Genomic DNA, 20,841 nt, shown 5'->3' with positions numbered 1-20,841 from the left:
GATGGAAAAAGAATTTAACTCTGTCTGGTAAAGTGTTGGATGGAAAAAAATCAGACTTGAACCACCCAGTTATTTACAGCATTGCAGACTTCCTGTTTTGATGCAAGTCAGCAAGATCTTCTGGAAAACCCAGGAACAAAGAGCAGTAGTTAAGGGTGATAAGTTAGCTACAGAGGAGCTAATGATCTATCTCTGTTAAGACTTCAGAATAGAGGAAACTGCATCGATGCCTCTCCTTTTCTAACACTATTTCAAAAACTAATGCAAAGGCAAAAGAAGTAATAAAGAAGTAATAAAATAATGAACTAGAAAGAAGAGGAAAGTACCAGTCCTAACAAAGGAGACTACCTCTGCCTTTGGAGCTTCAGATACAGCCCTCCTCCATCCTTCTGTATGTGCCTGAATAAACATCAGTTTATTCCAACCAGGCACTGCCACTCTGTGGTTCCAAGTGCAGAACACCTTTGGGAAGCAAGTGGGCAGAAGTGATTCTGAAAAGTTCAGAAGAGTCTTACCTCCACACCAGGTGAACAGCCTGAAAAAGATCTGCTATTGAAGCAAAGAACTAAACAAATGAAAGCATGACATTTAGGTTCTAGCAATCTTTTTGTTCTTATCATGAAAGCTCTTAGACTATTAAAAAACATTTTAACATATCACTAAACTTTAATCAAGTCTCTTGCCACCTTAGGATTGTGGAGAATCACAGGTGACAGGATAAGACAATACTGTGGATTAAAACTAGCTACATAAAAATGATAGGACAGGGGAAAAAAACCCACAATTCTTTCACATCATAAATTGGAAAAGAGGATAAATGGCAATACAAGGCCCAGCCTGCAGTCCTCCAACACACAGGGACTTGTTCCACTGACCTAGCTGGGCTCTGGGTTATGGCATTTACACTCTGAAGTTCATGGATTCACTCCATAGCAGCTAAGTACAGAAGCATCCCCAGAGCATTCCCACTATGTACCCTGCTATATTGGCAGAGCTGTGCTTTGTACATTTAGAGTGAATCACCTCCCAGCAAGTTCTGCTGCAGAAGGGTGTGGTTTGCTCATCACACAGCACCTTCGTGGGGGATTTCTGATTGCCAGCAGATGACCCATACCTCTACCTCAATATAAACTAGCAGTGTATCCCACCATCACAAGCCTGCACACAGCCAGTAACTCCAAACATTTTTAAAGCTGTAATTGATAAAGGCATGAGGAAAGACCTTTGCATGGTGACAGAATCACAGTGTCACTTAAGAATGATGGGCCTCAAGGACTGCTCTCAAAATACCAGCAACATTGTCCCCTGCTTACCTGCAAGTATCTCTACAGCAGAACATGGTGCTGCACACCTCTCCCTTCCAAGGCCCTAGACCAATTACTGAGAAAGATCATTCACTTAAAACCATAAAATTTCACAGAGCTGAGAAGACACAAGCAGCAGGCAGCCAGACTTCCAGCAACTGCTCCTGAACCCGGAGGCTCCATCCGGGATCCTCTGCACACACTGTGCCAAGCAGGGACCAAGCCAGCACAACACACTTCAGACTTGCTGCTTAGCCCACCAGTGTTCACACTCTGACAATTCAAAAGCAAGTTTCCCGGAATAAGTAGAGGGGATTTTTGTCACTAGATGGATGGATAACTTTTGTTAGTGTGCTAAACACACCCTGCAAAAAGTCTTCTGATAACCAAGGAACAGCGACAGACCAATCTGTCTGATACACAAAGTGCCCTGCTTAGGTAGGAATGCACCCTTACAGAAATACATTTGCCAGAACCCTTGGGTGCATACCAGCAAACAGGCTGATGAGACTGAGTTTGTTTCATTCTTCTCTCTGCAAGCCATTCCCACAAGGTACTGATTTGGACAATGTCTGCTTGGCTGCAGGATCGAGGAGAAGCTGTTCTAGCTACTCTGACCTCTTGCCCTCTTCTTGGCTCACCTGTGTGCCCATCTGTCAGAACACACGTCAAACTACAGCCTGATGTAATTGGTCATAGCCTTGGAGCAGCTCCTGCTTGTCCATGTCACGGCAGCATCTCTTCATGGTAAAGTAGGTCACCAGAAGGCCTTGAACCCTGAGAGGGGCCTCCTTAAATTATGCTTCAGCATCAGAGTAACAAGAGCATATTCCCCTCAGGATGCCCTAAGGCTCCATTATAACTGAACCCAGGAAGATAATTTCACTATCCAATAGACCGCGGTTTTCACAGACCACAGCAGACATATTCAGGACCTGCTTTTAATCTCTCCCTTCCAAGAGCCAACTAAACATGAGTTCTGCTAAAGTTTGCAAATAACAGGCGTGTTGTGCAGACACACCTTGCACAGAGTGGGCTGGAACAAACCTGAGATGCACTACCAAGGCCTTCTGATGAACATGGCAGGCACCCAGCACCCTCTGGCTACCTTGCACATGGCCGAGTGACAGATGCTGTGATGTCTCTGTAGACCAGCTGTCCTCTCATCACTTCCTAGGGGATAGTTCTGTAGTTGTCACTCAATGAAGGTTCTGAATTCCTTTCCTGTTTTATACCATCGTGGGGAAAATCAGCATAGCTCAGACGCATAAGACAATGAACAGTGTGACGGATGCAGAGGGTGTTTATTTAGGCAAGCATCTAGAGAGAAATCTGGAAGAACTGAACATGCTTCTGTTAGCATCACTTGACATTCCCATCTCCAGCTTTTGCAGTAGATCAGGCCTTTGAGTGCTGGAAATTCTCGGCTTCAGGTACTTGCTTGAATCCAGTCTGCCAGAACACTTACCTGAAGAGTTTCCCTGCCTTCTCTTGTACCTTGTATTACCCTCATAGATTTCCAGGGCACAGGTCTCCAGATTTTCATAAACCCTTTTCTGTGACTATTTCACAAACAAAAAGCATGGAACACAAATTGTCAACAAACACCCTCCAAAACCTTTGTGTAAGGGGTAAGAGGGTTTCTCCTGAATCAGTGAAACCCCCTGGCTCCAGGGCTGTGGCTGCTCTACAATGCCAGGCTGCCCCCACAGAAGTTCAGAAAGAGGGACAACACCAAAGCAGTCAGACCAGAGAACTCCCCCAACTTCAGTGGTCCCTGGGAGCAGGTTTTCTCTCATGAGCAAGCAAGAGAGGCAGCACCATGTCCTACAAAGTTAAGCTAACTCAGAGAAACATGCCCATACATGAGCAGCACTGGACAGTGCAGGGAATCTGCACTCCAGATTACAGGCAGGGGGAAGGAGTTAAACTTTGAGACACAGCATGGCTTCTCATAAGGCACAGAACAGGTCTGGCACAACAGAGTCTAAACCCAATACACATTTACTGCTTATGTATTTCTCTTTCTTCCAAGCAGCCTGAAGGGGAAATGTGTAAATTTAGCCTCTGCTTTCCCTGGTAGAGACATCTCTCCCTCTCGCCCAGTGCACAAACGCAGGCTCCTCCCAGAGGTAGCCAGGCAAGCCAGGCACTGGCTGCACCTGCTTTGCTTAGCAATAAAGCCAGACGAAGCACACTGTCTCCATAAGGAATTCAGAGTGGAATAGTTAGTGCACCTTAGTTAGCCTGCAGCCAGAAACACTTCTGACTTTTGGAAGACAGATTACAAAGGAACATTTCTTCCTGTTCTACCTTCCAGAACGTGAATTAGTCTGTTGTGGTCGGACCAGACCTCAGATGCATCAGTTCTGTTCATATGACAGACCACAAACACTGACATCTCCTCTTCCCATCTTACTTGTCACCAAATCAGATGGGGAATTCCAGCCCTGCCTCATAAAATACAAACTCTTCCCAGGCTGCTGTTTTCTTCTCTGATGTTTCTACATTCATACACTTGTCCGCTCCACTCTCATCCCCATACTAAACAACACAGGTAGTTTTAACATAAAATGGAGAGAGCTAAAAGGTTCAGCTTTCTGCCCAAGGTCACACTGGAAGTCAAGCAGTGAGTTTCCTATGGTGAAACACCTGTCATAATTTCCACCAAGTGGCAATGATTCTCACATGTCAGGATTTCAGGTGACTTTGCTTAATGAAACCAAGCTCTTCTTGAAGTGCTCTCCCTGCCACCACCTCTTACTTTCAGATGTCAGTGTTCTTTGCTACAGGGCCGAGTACTCTAAACAAAGTTTACCTTCTCTTATTAAGGGAAGACTTGTCTGTTGTCCCATTTGAAAAATCAACTGGAAGATATTTTTTCAGAACAAAGTTTTAAACCACTGAGCCAAAAGGAGGAAGGGGAAAAAACACCATCATGTTATCTGTATGCCACACTAGCTCACCTCCCAACTGATTTCTCATTCCTTCAAGTCCAGCCTCCATTGTACAAAGAGCAGTGACCTAGCTGGGGGCTAAGAGAATGCAAAACTTAAGAACCTGATGAATGCTTAGCTGGAGAACACACATGCAGAGTACAGGTGCTAATTACTCATCTTATTACCCAGATTAACTGTACTCTGAAAGTTCTGTCCTGAATAGGAACAGTTTCTACTTCTGTGGCACACAAATGTCCGAAGCTCCTCTATGCAGACTGAAGTACCAAAAGCCATAAATGCTGCAAGCAAGAGCATTTATTTTCCCCAATCCCAGCCCAAGCTCATACTGTGACAACCCAAATGACTGAAAGAGGGGAACAGGTTATTTTTCTTCCCTTGCCACTGCCCACCTCTTGTTCCTACACATCTAAACCCTGGAAGGAACCTATCAGTCAGCTTCACCTATCAGTCAAGCCACTGGCAGTGGTCAGATGTGCCCGAGAGCCCACCAGAGGCTTGTGTCACATACCAGCATCCTACATGCACTTTCCCCCATCAATGCCAATTAGTCAGACATCTATCTATACAGAAGGGCCATTTTTGGTGTGCTGACAGCTTCCCTGTCCAATTCATTCCAGGCTCTGTCCAGGATCATTACTTCATTCTCTCCCTCACTTCACTAACACTCTAGCTGTGCTTGGCCACGACCAAAGACTATTTATTTATGGCCATTTGGAGGCATTATTCCCACCACTTCCCTCAGTGCTAGCCCATGGTCCTACTCCACTCAGCTGTAGTGGCATGGAGGTAGCTCACTACAATGCAAGTTAAATAGCCACTTAAACATCTGTTTTGACAAGAAAAGCTTTGTCATCCTACAGCTGTGTGACACGAATGCATCTGTGAAACAACAGGGGGTAACTGTACCAAAATCCAAGTACAACAGGGTCTCACTTAGTGCAATGGCACTAAGTGCCTGTTCTTATTGAACAGGGTTCTCGGCACACCTGATGAAATTCACACCAGAGTGACCACCTGCTGCATCAAGGACATCCCAATGGCAAAGGAGGGTCCTGGTCTGAACATGTGCCATGGGGACAGTACACAAGTGACTGATTGCTTGTTTTCCAGAGGGGTAGATCTGTCAAATAGCACAAGGAACAGGAACTATCATGACTCAAGATCTGAGTTAGACAAGGCCTGTCCCATCCTCTTAGAGGTCAGAAATGTGCATGAAAACAATATTTCCACCAAGTATTTCCATCGTATTTTCAAAAAAGATACAATGTTTTGTCCTGCTCAGGGATGAAGCAAGGTGTCTGTAAAGAAGGGAGGTTAGAGGTGGAATGAGAGAAAGCTATAAGGGGTCCTTAACCCAAACAAGTATTTAGCCAAGAACTTACATGGAGTGAAACATAGAGGTGGAAGAAAAGGACCTCTACTGTAAAACTCTAGCCTGAACAGAAGTAACAAGACTTTAGGAAATACACTCAGAGCTGAATCCAGACTCAAGAGCCTGCAAAGCACATGTCCTGCAACTTTACTCAGCTGAATGCTGTGCCAAGAGCTGGCCTGCATGGTGACTTACAGTGTTTGGCTCTTCCTGCATCTGGCTCAGGCACATTCCCTGGAGCCAGCAGTTCATTTGGCTCACTCACACTTCCAGCAGCCTGCCACAAGCCAGGTAATCACACACGAGGTACCCATGCCCTGACAGCAGTACAAAGGGACGCTGCCTGGCTTCAAAGCACAGGCAGGACAACCAACAGGAGAGTAAAATACACTGGCAGGACAGCAGGAACACACAGCTGCAATGCCCCACACACCTTTTCACAGGCTATGGCAAGCAAGTCATGAGCTCCATGGTCCCCCAGCAGGGACATGTAAATAGTGCTGTGGAGGACATCACACTTTGCTGGTGGGCATGGGAAATCACAAGTGACAGCAACAACAGGTGCCAAACACAACATGTACCCCACTACATAAGCCCTCAACTTCTAAGCACACTGCTTCTGGAAAGGGTAAAACAGAAATCACAGCAAAGAAAACCTCCAGCTGAATGGCCAGAGCAGCTGCAGGTCTGGCAGAGGGCAGAGGAAGCCACAGGTCTCCTTGCCTGGGAGGAGAGAAAGCAAGGACAGGCCTGGCTCTCCCATCACCAGGCAAGCTGCCTATTTGCTCAGGATGCCAGAGCAGTACCCAGCCACATATGTAAGCCTCTAACACAGACAGGAAGAGCTGCTGCAGGCAGAAGCAGAAGCTCAGCTCAGTGTGGAGGTTTCAGGCTGTCAGACAGCAGCCTTTGGCTAGCTCAAGACTGTCATGAATGTAGCTTCCCTTCTAGCACCACCCCACCACTAGCCTAGCCCTAGCTGTCTTCTGATGTCAAAAATTGAATTCAAGACCACCTTCTCCAAAGTTTAGGAAAGTGGATTTGCACTCAGCTGAACTGAAAACTCTGTGTTCAATCTATCAAACCACAAAACAACAGAAAGTATAGGCAAGTATCTTCAGAAGAGGACACTAAAAACAAGAGATTTTTTTATTTTATATTTTGCCCAGTGTCTCTTTCCAGCTGACCTTGGTTTTCTTCCTTCTTTCTATTACCCATCTTAGACACTTAAGTTTCCAGCTCTGCTGACCTCACAAGTCCTTCTCACATCATTCTTGAATCTCCACTGATTTCTCTCTCCCTACAGTTGCCCTCCAGGACTACAAAATCTTGCCAAAATACAGAAGATAAAACACATTGTTGTTGTCAAGTCAGCCTATCCTTTTAACATATGGCACACAGAGTTTTGTTTCATCTCAAACTCAAAGCAATGAAGTTTAGCAGTCAGCTCTCATTACAGTATTGCAGGAGGAGAAATTTTAGGCTCATTAGAAAACAGTGTATTGAAATTTCTGTATTAAAATCATGAACACTGGAAGTAACTTAAAAAAAAAAGAATCAAAGGCAACAGAAAGACACATTTCATACAGCCTGAAAGCAATTTTGCCATTTGTTTTAAGCTTTCCAGTAACATAAACATGGCCTTTGAGTTAGCATTTCATTTCAAACCACTTTAGAAATATGTGACTGCTCTGTGATTGTTCTATTCTTGTGGACATTTTTGTTGGGAAAAAGTAAACCTGGATATGTTCCCTAGTCAGTGGTCACTGATTCCCTAAAACAAAGGGGAAAAAACCCAAGGGCATCAAAATATGCTTTTAATTACTTTTACACTATTGAAGAGAATCAGGTATTTACTCCCTACTGCATAATCTCTATGTGTCAGGGACTGTACAACTCACCCGGATGTTCTGTTTCAAACTTGTTTAAAAATGCTTTTGTATTTTGACCAAGCTCTCTACCAAGCCCATACAACAGTTATTAATCAAACAGGAAGAAAATTACATGCAATAGAAATGTTTTTGCTGAAATTCACTACAACTGTCAATCCTAAAGTTTCCTAAACTTCCTGAAAACATCCCCTTCCCTCCATTCCTATGAGATGCAGAGATTGCTGAAATACACCTCTGCAAAGGAAACTCCAGAGGTAAGCTTCACTCAGATCTTGTCTGCAGCTCCACTTAGTCACAAAAGTGAATTTTAGTTAGAACAATTATGTCCAGAAAGATATGGAAAGATGGATTTCTTTTGAAGGCAGTATCCCATATCAAATCTGTTTCCACCTAGAGCACAGCTACTTAGAACATTTTGTTCAAACTGAAAAATTTCCAGCCCTTTGATTACAAAGGCAACCTGCCAAGTAAGAGTATAAAATTAGCACATTAGTGCAGTAGTGTCTTCCTTAGTTTGGATGCAGCTTCAGTGCCTCAACTGCATGCCATAGTGTTACTGGGGTAAAACTGAGCTGAGAGTAACTAGATTCATTCTTTTCTACTCCAGAGGCTGAGAATCACTCTTACAGCAGCGAAATACACATATCAGGCCAAATTATGTCTACTGATGAACGAGTAAGAGCAGAGCAGCAGTAAGAGTGCAAAGACAATCCTAGCACACAAGGAGAACCCTGCTGCAAAAGCCAACAAGCACCAGGGTATGCAAGCAGCACCCGACCCTGGCAGCCCTTCCTGCTGCAGGGCATATTGCAGCACAGGTGTTTCCCACTGTGGCTTGCAAGTGCCAAGTCCATTTTTCAAACCCTGGTTATAACTGCTGCTGACTTTAGAAACATAAGCTATTTTTAAAATGCATCATCAAGAACAGGTTAAATACACCTTTTTCCCTTTTATTCTCATGTTTGATAAACATTTCAGCAGGCATCTCTCCAACTTAAGCAAGCTCTGGGTGTGCAACTGCTCTAAGCTCTGTCCCAGTCCTGGCTGCATGAATTAAATCCACTGCCTATATGAATATACAAATGATGTCTCCTACCCCATCACATCTCCTCCTACCCCCTCACCCAGCAGACACTGAAATCACTTCACAAGCACCACTCCTGCACCCAGCGGTTTCCCTCTCTCCAGCTGAAAGACGTGACTGCTGCTACAGAGATACTGCTGTGGGCAACACATTGGAGGGAGCAGTAAGCAGACAGGACAGCATTCCACCAAACTGAGCTGGAGCTGGCTGCTCCAAGAGAAGCCCAGTGTGGGCTCCCAGAGCCTCTTTCACGAGGGCTCAGCTAAGAGGGCATCAGTCCCCTGGCCAGCAAGTGTCTGGGCAACAAGGACTGCGTCTAAGTCTAACTCTCCAAAAGCTCATTTATTTCCTTTTATGATCTCTAAAAATAGGGTTGAAGAAGTTCTGTCTTTATTTTTTCTCCATCCTTCAAAATCACTTCAGCAAGATGAGTACAATAAACAACATGAATCTGCCTAACTACTCACACACACACTTTAAACAGCTTTAGCATTTATAAATGTTTTCCCAATCTCCATCCATCCTTTCAAACCAGCAGTGGTCAGTTTCAGATTGCCATTTCCACACTGCACCAGTACACTGATGTTCCCCAGTCATTAGCTGTACCGGATCTCCAAAACTGCAAGCCCTCCCAACTCCAATAATCTCTGCATCTGCTCCAGTAGAAAAAGTAATTTTTCACCCAAATCTACAAATACACTCCTAAACCCCTGCCAGATTTTCAGCCTGCTGGCAGAATGGCTGGATTTGTGCCTGCCCTGTTTGCACCACAAGGACTGCACCTGACTTATGTGTGGAGGATCGCTTGCTGTTTCACCTGAAACTGCCCAAGAAAAGAAACTGATCCCATGCACTCACAATCCAGGCAAATCTTGGGGGAGAATTGTCTTAAAAACCAAACCAAGAGGACTAAAAACCCACCCAAAATATAGAAAGAGCTAGAGCACAATGCAGCAGTTTCCCAGAGAGCAGACCCACTTCTCAGAGCCAGTACACACAGGAAGAAATGATTTGCCAAGCAACTCAGCTCTTGGGCTGAAATCCAGAGGACAGCTCTGAAAAATCATCCTTCCACCACCACATTCCCACCAGCAAGCCTCTCTCCCAAGTTATCTGATACTTGCATAAAGCTGAGCAGGAGAAGAGAGGTGATGAGAACTTCAGATGAGATCCAGCTGTACCCTCCCAGCCTCCCCTCAGCACACGCAATGATGAGCCCGAGGCTGAGGCTACAGCCAAGAGAAAAGCTCTTGCATGTCCTCACTGCCTGCAGATTTGAGTCAGCCAGCAACCTCAAGGTTTGCTTTATTCACAGAACAGGCAAGGAGATCTCCCCTCTCCCTCCAAATTCATAGGACAGACTTCAGAGCCACTCTCAGCAATTCAGCCTCAGTGCACAGCAGGCAGGGGCTAAAGGCTCCAGACAAGCACTCAGCCAGTTCCCAGGGCAGCCCTGGCTGAAGGAAAGATCAGCTCTCTCACCTTTCTCACACACCTGTGTGCTCACAGCACCAACAGTTCAGAAGAGCGACATGACTGGCCAAAGTGACAAACACTCCACCAACTAAAGTGGGGGGGAACATTTGCTCTTACGAGAACAAGTGGCTTCCACAGGAGAAGCTGAGGCAGAAATTCTTCAGTGATGAAACAAAAGCCTTAAGGAGCCTGAAAAGGCAAAAACGTCACTGCTACACAAATGCTCGAAAAGCAGGCAGATACCCTGTCCAGAGAGGCATGCAAGATATAAAAGAGGTTAAGGGACATATTTCTGATATACTTTCCTCTCTTACAGAGCAAAATTATAATAAAGTAAAAATCATGACCACTTTGCTCCAGCCTGAGGGAACAACACAGCTACAATGAAGATCAGACCTGGCTGTCTCTCCTGGATGAACAAAGTACCAAGAAAGAGGACTTAAGAGCACAGAGAAGAGCACAGAAATCCAAGCAGGGCTGGGTTAGTGAGCAGGTGGAGAGAATCTGTAAACTGTAGTAAAACTCTAATGAATGTTGGAGAACCACAAATAGCACTCAGGAAACAAAAAAAAAAAAAAGGGCTGAGACATACTAAAGGAAAGAAATCTTTTCTTGTAAGAGTTGACTACAGAAGTGTTTGGGGCAAACCAAGCAGGTAGACTTCCTCCCCAGAAGCAGATAATTTATGGAAGGACAAACAAGGACAACTGCATTTTGTTAGGGTGGTCAGTAAGAAAAGGTGTAGCAGTGAGCCAAGATGCAATGAGAAAACAACTTCAAAGCAATTGCTGTGGGAGGTTAAATTAGGTAAGAGTGTATTTTGCTAAGAAAGAAAAAGAGCAGGTGGTAATTGGGAGCATCTCTATAAATGGCCTTATTCCAACAGGAATGACAGTTACTGCAGAGCAAATGCTTATAAAATAAAAAAGATCCATTTAAACCAGTGGCCAGAGCATAACTAATTACTGCTGTGATACAGGAAGCCAACAGCTGCAGGGACAAAGACATGCTGGAGCTCAGCCCTCAAGTAGCATATAGGGGCTCTCCCTCCCTGAAAGTTTGGGTCTCCAGTTCCCTCTGGGCCCCATAATGTGCCATACATCCTTTGTCACACGTTGACAACGAAAATAACTTGAGGAAACAGGCTGCCCTCGTTTCTTGAACATAAAATGCTAAAACACAAGGTTGGGACAGAACAACTTATCAACAAGTTAAAAGGTCTACACCAGCTCATGCAGCACACAAAGCACCTAGCTAACAGAATGCAAAAGCAGTGCAATTTTTGAAGGTGTTTACCTTGCCTTAGTCGTAATTTCAATTTTTCCAGACAGAGTTCAAAAGTCATCTTGTGATATTTTAAGCCCATGACCTTTGTTTAGAGTATATGTGACTTGTAGCAGTACCTATTTTAATGCAGGCTAAAATTTTTAGACTGAGTGGCACAAAGGTTTTGCATTGGGAGGCATATGGCTTTACTTCACAGCACTTGGTTTTTTACAAAAGGTTGTGTCAAAACCTACCTGCTGAAACTGCCACCCCCCCCAGCCACCACCTACTCATGATTCAGATGTAAAAGAGGGGTTTCCCCCAAGGTTGGCTGGCGTCAGGGGACTCTTCTGGTGCTGGCTTCATTCTGCCAGCCTAAAGAAAGACCCAGAGTTAGGGGTGAGCCCAGTTATCTTCCCCCACAGAAGTGGCACAATATCTGGAGTGGGTTTTTTTGTTGTTGTTAAGACTACTTAATCCACACATTGAGCTGGGTCTGCCTAGCAACAAGTTAGAGTTTTAAACTTGTATCATCCTACTTGTGTTCCCATGGCTACTGTCATGAACAGTGTGGTAGCAGCTGCACAAATCAGCACAAGGGTCCCAGGAGGGACATCTTTAAGATTCCCAGACAGAAAACAATACTGAGAAAGTACAAATGCTACACCTGGTATGCCTGCCTGCCTTCACAGTCCTTTACTCCTCCCAGAAGCACCTACACCAGCTCCCTCCTAAGGATGGAGAGACGTCAGCCAAAGGAATAGATGCACACACTGCTATCACTGAACATTTTACATTCTTTAGAACAAAAAAGCTTGGGTTACAGATGTGACACTTTTAGCTTCTCACACAGCTGTCAGTAACCTAAATGCAGAACTGTGCACAACTCCAGCCAACAACACCTGCTGCATGGGGCAGTGGGCTCTCAACACAGGGTGGGAGGATAAAAATCCCCCCATCACCATTTACACAGGGCCAAAACACAAATCAATGTTACTGATGAGAACAGGGGACAAGTTAGGCACTCAAAGAAGGTGGGAAGTCAGAGGAAAGAGAAAAAAACTTCTTGCATTTCAATGCAAGCTGCATGTAAAGAACTGCTACAAAAACAATCCTGTTTCATAGACCAAATCTTCCCAGTCCTGTCAACTCAGTTCTTCCAGGCAGAAGGTGATTTCCTACTCAAGGGAGGTTTTTCTTAGTCTTTATCCATCCCCAAGCCTGGTGTTGAACTAGAATCTCTCTGTACCCTCTCCAGGGACCAACAGGCACTGTACCTCTGCATGCAAGCCTTGTTTATCCAAATTCCTCAGAGATTTCTGAACCCAGAAGCCACAACTACGATTACACATTTGTTATGTTGTGCTTTCACATTAGGGTTACAAAGTCTAGAAGGACACCAATTCAAGGTCATGTACACTAGTAAATATTCTCAATACCAAGCTTTCAAATCAAAGTCTCTCTATGAACTAAAACCTGATAAACCAACCTGGTAAAACATCCAGTCATCTAAAAGTATATGCACAAGCTATCGTGGCAGGTTATCCCAGATACCTACAGAGAGCAGAACTGAAAAGCTGCAATAGGCAGCCACGTGGCTAGACTCCCCTGATTAAGACAGCTGCACTGCAAAAGCAAGCTCTCTCAGGTCAGTTTTTGTGAAATCCATCCAGGTGAAGAGCACAGAGTTAGGGAAGGGAGCAAGAAAGGTTAAATAACTTTAAGGACAAAAACTCACAACCCTTAACTCCTGCCCCTAAAAGGGCAGGGATATTTTTCCAGAGACACACCTTGTCATACACACAGAGTATCTACGAGACCCTAATGATGTCTCCTAAACATACCTGCACAATAGAGGGACAGGGCTGAAGGGGGGAGAATAGACTAGAACTGCTTCACGAGAGGGGATTTTTTGCAATTTTATCACACTACTGCAGCCTCCTCCCCCCAGAGAGGCAACATTTACCAGTACTTCCTTTATGAAGTTAAAAGAGCAAGCTGCTGCATAAAGCTGAATTTTTGAAGATACTTGGAAAGGTAGGTTAAACTCTCTGGTTTAATCCCAAAATCATACATGAGAAATACAGAACATTGAGTTTGACACCTACAATACTTAAAGCCAGTGCTCATCACAATCAGTTGCATTTCAAAACAATGTGAGGAGCACAAAAGCATCCCAATTCTCCAGTATGCTGGAGAAACTTCCACTGCCTTCACTAAGGCTGAATACATCCTCTTGCACTTTCAGAAAGCACAAAGTCATCAAAACTTTTACATGGAACAATAAACTAAAGGCTTGAAAATTTTAAAAAAACAGACACCTAACCAAGCATTCCTTAAAAAATGCTTTTTAAGATCAAGTTTAGCTTACAAATCAACTTTGTATTTTCAAGAACTGAATTTCAAACTGCTCTTTCAAGTTTAAATACCTAATGTGGGATTGCTCATCTTGTTACACTGCCAAGCCTAAGGCTCAAAAGACAAGGTCACCCAGTGCAGAAAGAGGTACAGACTTCCAAGGAAAGGGGCATACTCTACCTAGCCCAAAGTTCTTGGTTTTTATTTGCTGTCTATACTCAGCTGTTAGTCACCATGTCTCAAGCTTACCTTACACTTGGTATAGGTAAGGCAAGCAGAACCAGAACCACAACCAGAAATTGCCCTGTCCAAGCGAAGCAGGTACTAGCACTAACCACAAGTTTCTGAGGAGGCAGTTACTTCAGATTTACCCTCCTGGCACATCTTAGGAATTGCATATTAAAGTTACAACACAGTTAAATGTCCAGCAGAGCACTGTCATCCACACTCCTCTGCAGGTATGTGACAGGGCTAGAGCCCACTGTAAGCCGCATTATAGACTGTGCCTTGATCACAGAGGCAAAGATTTCCGAGCTAATTATAATGACTAATCACAGGGAGCTCTAAGCCTTCACTTGGCCAAGTCACAGACCTAACTAGGACTGAAAACAAGAGTTTTAAGAGTATCTCATTAAGCAGCAGGAACCAGCTATGAAGAACAAAGCAGCCACTCTACCTAGTATTAATTCCAGTCCAGCCATTAATACATTTGTCAGTACATGAGACAGCTATTACCTCCACATACAAACACTGCATGTGCCAGGCGGGGAAGGAAGCCACAGGCTTTGGCTACACCGAGGTTTGTTTGTTTACAATGGCATTAAGGTTTGAGAAGGATGTTCTCGGTGCTGTTTGAATAATGAGAAAGCTCCAAAGCCATGCCTTGAAACATGTTTGAGTGAGAGCTGTGCTCACCTCTAGAGCCTCTGCATCCCTTCACAGGACAAGTGAACAGGCTGGGTAAAAGCGGACTACTGGGCAATGTAGGCCCAAAAACAGTCTCCCCTCAGGCAAGTAGCCCACAGGTGGAAAAGACATGGCACCAAATCAACAGCTGTACTCAGGCTGAGGTACCAGAGGTACTAATAACAAAGTTTCCAACTTGAGCACTACTCGCCTTTTTCCCCAGGGTGGATTTTAAAAACAGAGGATAAGCTAAAGTATCAGCATCTACAAGTCAGCTTCACTCCGTAGCAGCAGGACTGCAGCCTTTCCTGCTCTGGAGATTGGACCAGCAGTACGTACCACTGACAGAAAAAGATGAGACAGACTCACGCACACACCAGCAGAGTTGCCAGCCCAGTAAGGAGACGGCAGGAGTCACCTTCCCCAGGGCTGCTGGACACCAGCCTGACCCTTTGACTGTACCTAAATTCCTGCAGTGCTGAAACAAAAACCCAAGGGTTTGGCAACAGTTTCTGGTGGAGAAGCCTGAGGTCGAGGACCTTTTCATCTGCTCTGCACTACAGCACATTCACAGAGGCTGTGACCTCTGAGAAGGAGGGCAAGACAAATATAGCCCATGAGGAAGTATGGCACTGAGCAGACTACAACTGGGGGAAAAGTGTCTCTTCTCCCACCAGAGTTTAAATTTTCCAGTACCTAAATTTTCCACCACCTAGTTCTGAAAACACACTCTTGTTGGGCATGATGCACATCTCCTCAAACAACACTGAAGGACCCAAGGTGTGTGTGGTTTACCAAGACACCAGGCAGCCTCTGTCAGTCCAAACACCCTGGGCATTAGGACATTATGGTTTGGTATTTCTGATTAGATCAAACACCCTCTTAACTCTTCCTTCTTTTCCAGAGGGACTGTTGTGCTGAGTTCCTGCCTGTTGAGTTTAAGGCACAGTCATTTCAAGAGATGAGATAGCTCTCCAGCATACCAGTATTTCCAGTTTCAGGAGTTTGGTTTTGAATTTTCCACTTGCTTAGATGGAGCTCCCAAAGTCTCACCTAAAAAGCACTCTTTTTTTCTCATTCCTTTTCTGATGAGTCCATTCAGCAAAACACCATTTTTTCCACACCCACTGGGTAACTCACACTACTTGCAAACTATTAAGACTGCGAGGCACAGGACTAGCTGCAAAGAAAGAACCAGAAAAAGAAGGCTGGGAGTTGGATTCGTCAAGTGTAAGTCATAAGGGGCTTATAATAACATTTTGTTAAAAGGTTACAGTCCTGGCTCTGTAGGTCAATAGGTGCCTCTGCCCAGGACCCCATGAAGTAGCCGATGATACAACCTAATAAACCATGGACTTTACAACCACCAGAGAAATACAACAGTTCTAGGGGAATCAGACACCCAGGAGCTGTCCCAATATTATACTTTCAATCTTTGAGCCTAAATAGGCAGAGAGTAGGCACATTTTAACAGCCAGAGTTGGATGGATGTATTAGCTTCCTCCCCAGGACACAGCCATGCCACCACTTCCACACAGTGATCAGGCACTCCTGATAAGGGACAGCAGTGACTATCTTGGTTGTTTGGGGTTTTTGTTAATTCTTCTTAGAAACAACTACACTGACAAGGTTTCTCACTATAGTGAAAGAAGTTGCTGGGTCCTTTCTTTTTTTTTCCCCTTCATTTCTTGGCAATGCTGAAACAACAGAGTCTTGGTCACCCTGAGAGGCCTGGGAATACCAAGTGTTAGTGCAGGAGCACACAGAGCGCAGCTAACAGTGTGGACCAGAGAACAAGCTCAAGGACTGGTGTCAATCTGGCACTGAACACCTTCCACTAGGCTTTTCTGAACCGAGGGATGGAAGCAATACAGGTGCATTTCCTTCCACCATTTTTACTGTTACTGTTACAGTACAAAACCAAAAACCTGGGAAGACAGCAAACCTGCAAGCAAGGGACTGAAGTCTCACAGCTGACATACATCCCAAACTTGCATTTCCACAAAATGCTGTTGAGTCAAACCTGCTTTTCCTCATCTGTTTCTCCTGGAAAGAGCCCCAGAAGCTGCTTTCCAAAGATGACCAGCACAACCAATGTCCAAAGATACAAGATGTGGCTTGTATTTTTACTGCCATTGCAACAAATAAGGAAATCTAAAGTTGTAATGCTACGAAGGACAAAAAAAAAAAGTTCATCTGCCTTCAATACCAGTCAAAATTTGGGAGTAACTGTTCTCTTCAGGGAGTTATTTAACACTCCTCAAAATTATGGAAGCTTTAATCATTAGTGAAATTCACTGGCTGTGTTAAAGTGCTCACTAATGTTTTCTTCCTCCTATTTTCAGTGTTCCAATAGCATAAATTAATAAGCAACAAATAAAACAGTCAAGTACAATATCAGTGCTTCCCCATACGAAAGATTTTTATTTAGCTTTAGGATATGCAATGTTTCCTTCCACTGAATTTTTCCATTAACAGGACATGTGGGTTTCATTTGTATGGATTAAAAGAACCATAATAGTTTGCCTCTTCAAAATCTTCCGTGTCTGTTTCAGAACTCACAAGAAATGCTGACCTACTAATATCAGCCTTTGTTTAACACACAGAATTTTGGGCTGGCAAACAATTGATTCTGAGCTCTAATAAGAGAAGAAATAGCAGACACAATAGCAAGTGTGCAATTTTTCACATCATATCTGTGAACTCAAGGCCAAACAGTGAAACATAGGTGAAGTGCAAGTTTTACTGAGTCTAGTGAGCTCTGGCATGGGATTTTCAGCCCAAGAAGTTTCACCTATTCTTTTCCCAAGCTGAATTGGCTTGTTTAATACACATACTGCCTCTGCAAAAGCCTTGCCTTTACTGTACAGCTACTCTTATTATACAAATAACAATAAAGGTGTAAATACTGTAACAACAATAATAGAGCTGAAAGTTTTTGAGATAATAAGCAGGATCAATGTAGTGAGAACATACTTTCCCAAAACATAGGGAGGCTGGGATAGGTCAAAAGGATGGCAACACTGACTTTGGCAAAGCACCTGCAGACTCTGCCAGCTGATGGAATAGGCCTTGCCACTGTAAAGAGACTTACTAAAGGAGCTGTGAGTAAGAACCACCTCCTACAGAGGATTCCAGCCACAAGCATTTTTACAGTCAAAGAATCACATCAGGCCTTCCTTGGCCACTGCCACAGCAAGTTTTAGCCACAAGGAATATTTTAAACTTACACCAAGGTATTTTAATTCAGAATGTGAACTTGTCATTTTCTGGTTTCTGGAACTGTAATTTTCTTTCAAGGATGAAGGAAAAACAAGGCAGCAGCTTTGTTAACCCTTTTCCTCATACTCTGGTAAAGCAAGGGAGAGACAAGAACTTTCTATCCTTCCCCATGCCAACAAGAAGATGATGAAGTCCCTTCCCTTTCTAAACTTGGCAACCACTGGGAACACTCTCTTCACTTACAGACCATACCATGCAATAGTTTCTTGCTCTTCTCTGACTATTTAACTCATGATACCGAGATTAACCCACCACTGCCTTGTTCCAGCTCTCTTTTCTCCTGCAGCTGCACAGAAAAGGATTTCAGATCTTTCAAAGCTTTCCCAATTTCACTGCTCTTTGCAGCAGCTCCCATGTGGCTGAGAAGTGAAACAAAATGAAATGCTTTCTCTGCCCCTCTGCATGGGGACAGAGGAACTCCCACATAAAATGCTGATGTAAGAATAAGCAGTTACAGATATCCCTCAGCCAAAGGTGTAACTGAACATTAAGTTTAAAAAAAGAAATACACACAAGGCCTGGTCTGTGTGATTCTGCCCTCACAGTCAGAGCAGCACCAGCACTCCACATTTTGCCAGACAGCTAACCTGAAGGTAAAAGCTTCCACAACTCAACAATAAACAACTTTCAAGCTTTAGGATCTTTTGGTCAACCAATCACTAAAACTTTTAGTGAGAAACAGACATAGCATCTGTGCACCCTGATAACACTATTCCATAAATTTAACTTTTGACACTACCAGCGAGACAGGACAACTTAACAGTTTTAGTCAGAAGGTCTAAGTGCAGCATTTTTGGCTTCTTTAGGGTTTTCTTTCTTAAAGAGGGAAACTAAAAGAGACATAACAAATGAACTTAATGTAGCTTTTAGCCTTTAGGACCAAGAAGAGATGACAAAAATCAGGCAACAACGTGGCATTGCAAAATGATTCCTGGGTAATTCCACAACACTGGAAACAAACTCTTCCATACACAAGCAGATAAAAGTTTACTCCAAACTTCATAACTAAAAGGTTTACTTTCCAGAAACAGAAAAAAACCCACCCAGAGGCCAGTAAAGGAGGATCTGATGTCCATTCAGGTCATTGGTCATTTACTTTGGGTGAACCTACTATGAGCTTGCTGTACACTGTGAACTCAATCACAATCACCTGCTGATCCCATCTTAAGATACAGATTACTCAGAAAAAAAATTATTTCTTCAGATCACACTCTTCCCCCTCCTTTCCACTCCACACAGCACAGAAAGCAATAACCTTTGTATAGGTCACTGTATGTCTGTAAGTTTAAACCAGAAAAACGTACATCTGAGTACACAACAGAGAGGAAGCAGCTCACAATATTTCTCCCCCCTCCACCTATTATGTTCAATAAATGAATTGCTCAAAAGAGCATAATTCACCAGGGTGACCATAAAGCCCAAGTATTGTTGTGATACGTGGCTGATAAGTCAGTGTGATGCACGTTGTGTGCTACAGAAATGCTGCGTTTGACCTACAGATTGAAAACCAGTGTCAACTGCTGCCTAGCTAACAGCTCCCCCTTCCTCCCCCTCCCCCCCTGTCCGCCCCCTTCTTCCTCCTGGTCAACCAAGAAATAGACCTCCCTTGTATCTTATTTTGTCAAGAAGACGAAGGGGGGAAGGAGTGGGGAAAAATTACTCTGTAAATGAATACAAGTAACAGTGAACTTAATAAAAAAAAAAATCCTCTTTGCCCTCCCCCCACCCCGAGATCTTAACAGTTAGGCACGGACATATCTATTTAATAATAAAAAAGGCATCCAACATTAGTGCACAGACTGAGGATGACCCACGATAAATCTTTTTCCTGAGTCCACGCAACAGTAACTCTCGGGATTATTCGATAAGGAGACACTGTGGCTTTCCACACCATTCTTTTTGTTTTACTGTGAGAGGTGCGGAGGATTCAATTAAGTTTGGGCTGGGCAAAGGGACAACTCCAAACGCTAGGATCTCCAGACAGAAGGAGGGTTTTCACTAGCTACAACCTCCACTTACAAAGAAACAATACCAAAAAAGAAAAAAAGCTTAGATTTCAAACTAAAGAGGTCAACAGCCTGTCTTTCAATACACGGAGATACATCAGTACCACCGTGCTTCCAGCACCTGCCTTTCAGCACAGCCCCAATTCCTTTGTTTGCTCAAAATTTGCTTCCATACCACTTTAAATTAGCTTACAAAGAACCGAAGCAGAATAGCTGGAACGTGAAACAATTTTTTTTTTTGAAGGACAGAGGCAAACAGCTTCTTAGGAAGAGAGAAAATTAAAACACAGACCTAAGTCACTTCTAAATACCTTCGAAAAAAATTATAATTATAACTTGATGTCTTTTAGTTCCACCCCTATCACTGAGACCACAGAAACACGAGTTCATGTGAGGATGGAATAAAAAAAAAAAAAAGAAAAACAAACAAAAAAAACCGAACAAAAGAAAAAAAAAAAAAGAAAAAGAAAGAAAGAAGAAGAAGAAGAAAAAAAACCCACCCAACTGCCATCTCCTGCCTCCTCCAGCCCTGCCAGCTTCCCTGTTCCTCCCTGCCTGCAAAGCGCCCTCTGGAAAGCATCGAGACTTCTTTTATCAACCGTGTGCGCTGGGGAAGGGGGGAGGAAGAGGGGGGTTCTTGTTCTTGCTCTGGGTGTTTGAGAGTGGAATTAGGGGGAGATTATTTTTGGAGCCGATGAGCGGAACCCGGGGGGGGGGGGGGGGGGGGGTCGTACCCCACTCATCGGGGGGCGGAGGGTCCAAAGCACTGGATGAGGGGGAGGAGTTGCCCCCCTTAAAACATAATAAAGACTTACCGGGGTCGAAATCAGGGACCACCGCCTGGTACTGCGGCCCGACCCTCATTCCGCCGCCAGCTGAGGGAGGCAGAGGGAGAAGCGTTACCCGCGTGGGCCCGAGCGGCCCCTATAACCAAC

General features: G+C 44.1%; 1 protein-coding gene across 2 annotated transcripts in view; it reads right to left on the bottom strand.

Annotated features, from left to right (window-relative positions):
- The window catches only part of RCOR1 (REST corepressor 1), an 82,519-nt gene that overhangs the window by 61,053 nt on the left and 625 nt on the right, over positions 1 to 20,841 (bottom strand). For both annotated transcript variants that reach the window (XM_059850362.1, XM_059850363.1), the window contains one exon: positions 20,722 to 20,781. In XM_059850362.1, the coding sequence (XP_059706345.1) occupies positions 20,722 to 20,781 (60 nt within the window). The remainder of the gene's footprint in view (positions 1 to 20,721; positions 20,782 to 20,841) is intronic.

The sequence above is a fragment of the Haemorhous mexicanus genome, chromosome 6 (assembly GCF_027477595.1).
Source record: "Haemorhous mexicanus isolate bHaeMex1 chromosome 6, bHaeMex1.pri, whole genome shotgun sequence".
In the NCBI taxonomy this organism is placed as follows: Eukaryota; Metazoa; Chordata; class Aves; order Passeriformes; family Fringillidae; genus Haemorhous; species Haemorhous mexicanus.
The sequence above is the reverse complement of the archived record's forward strand: the minus strand, read 5'-3'. Positions and strand labels throughout refer to the sequence as shown.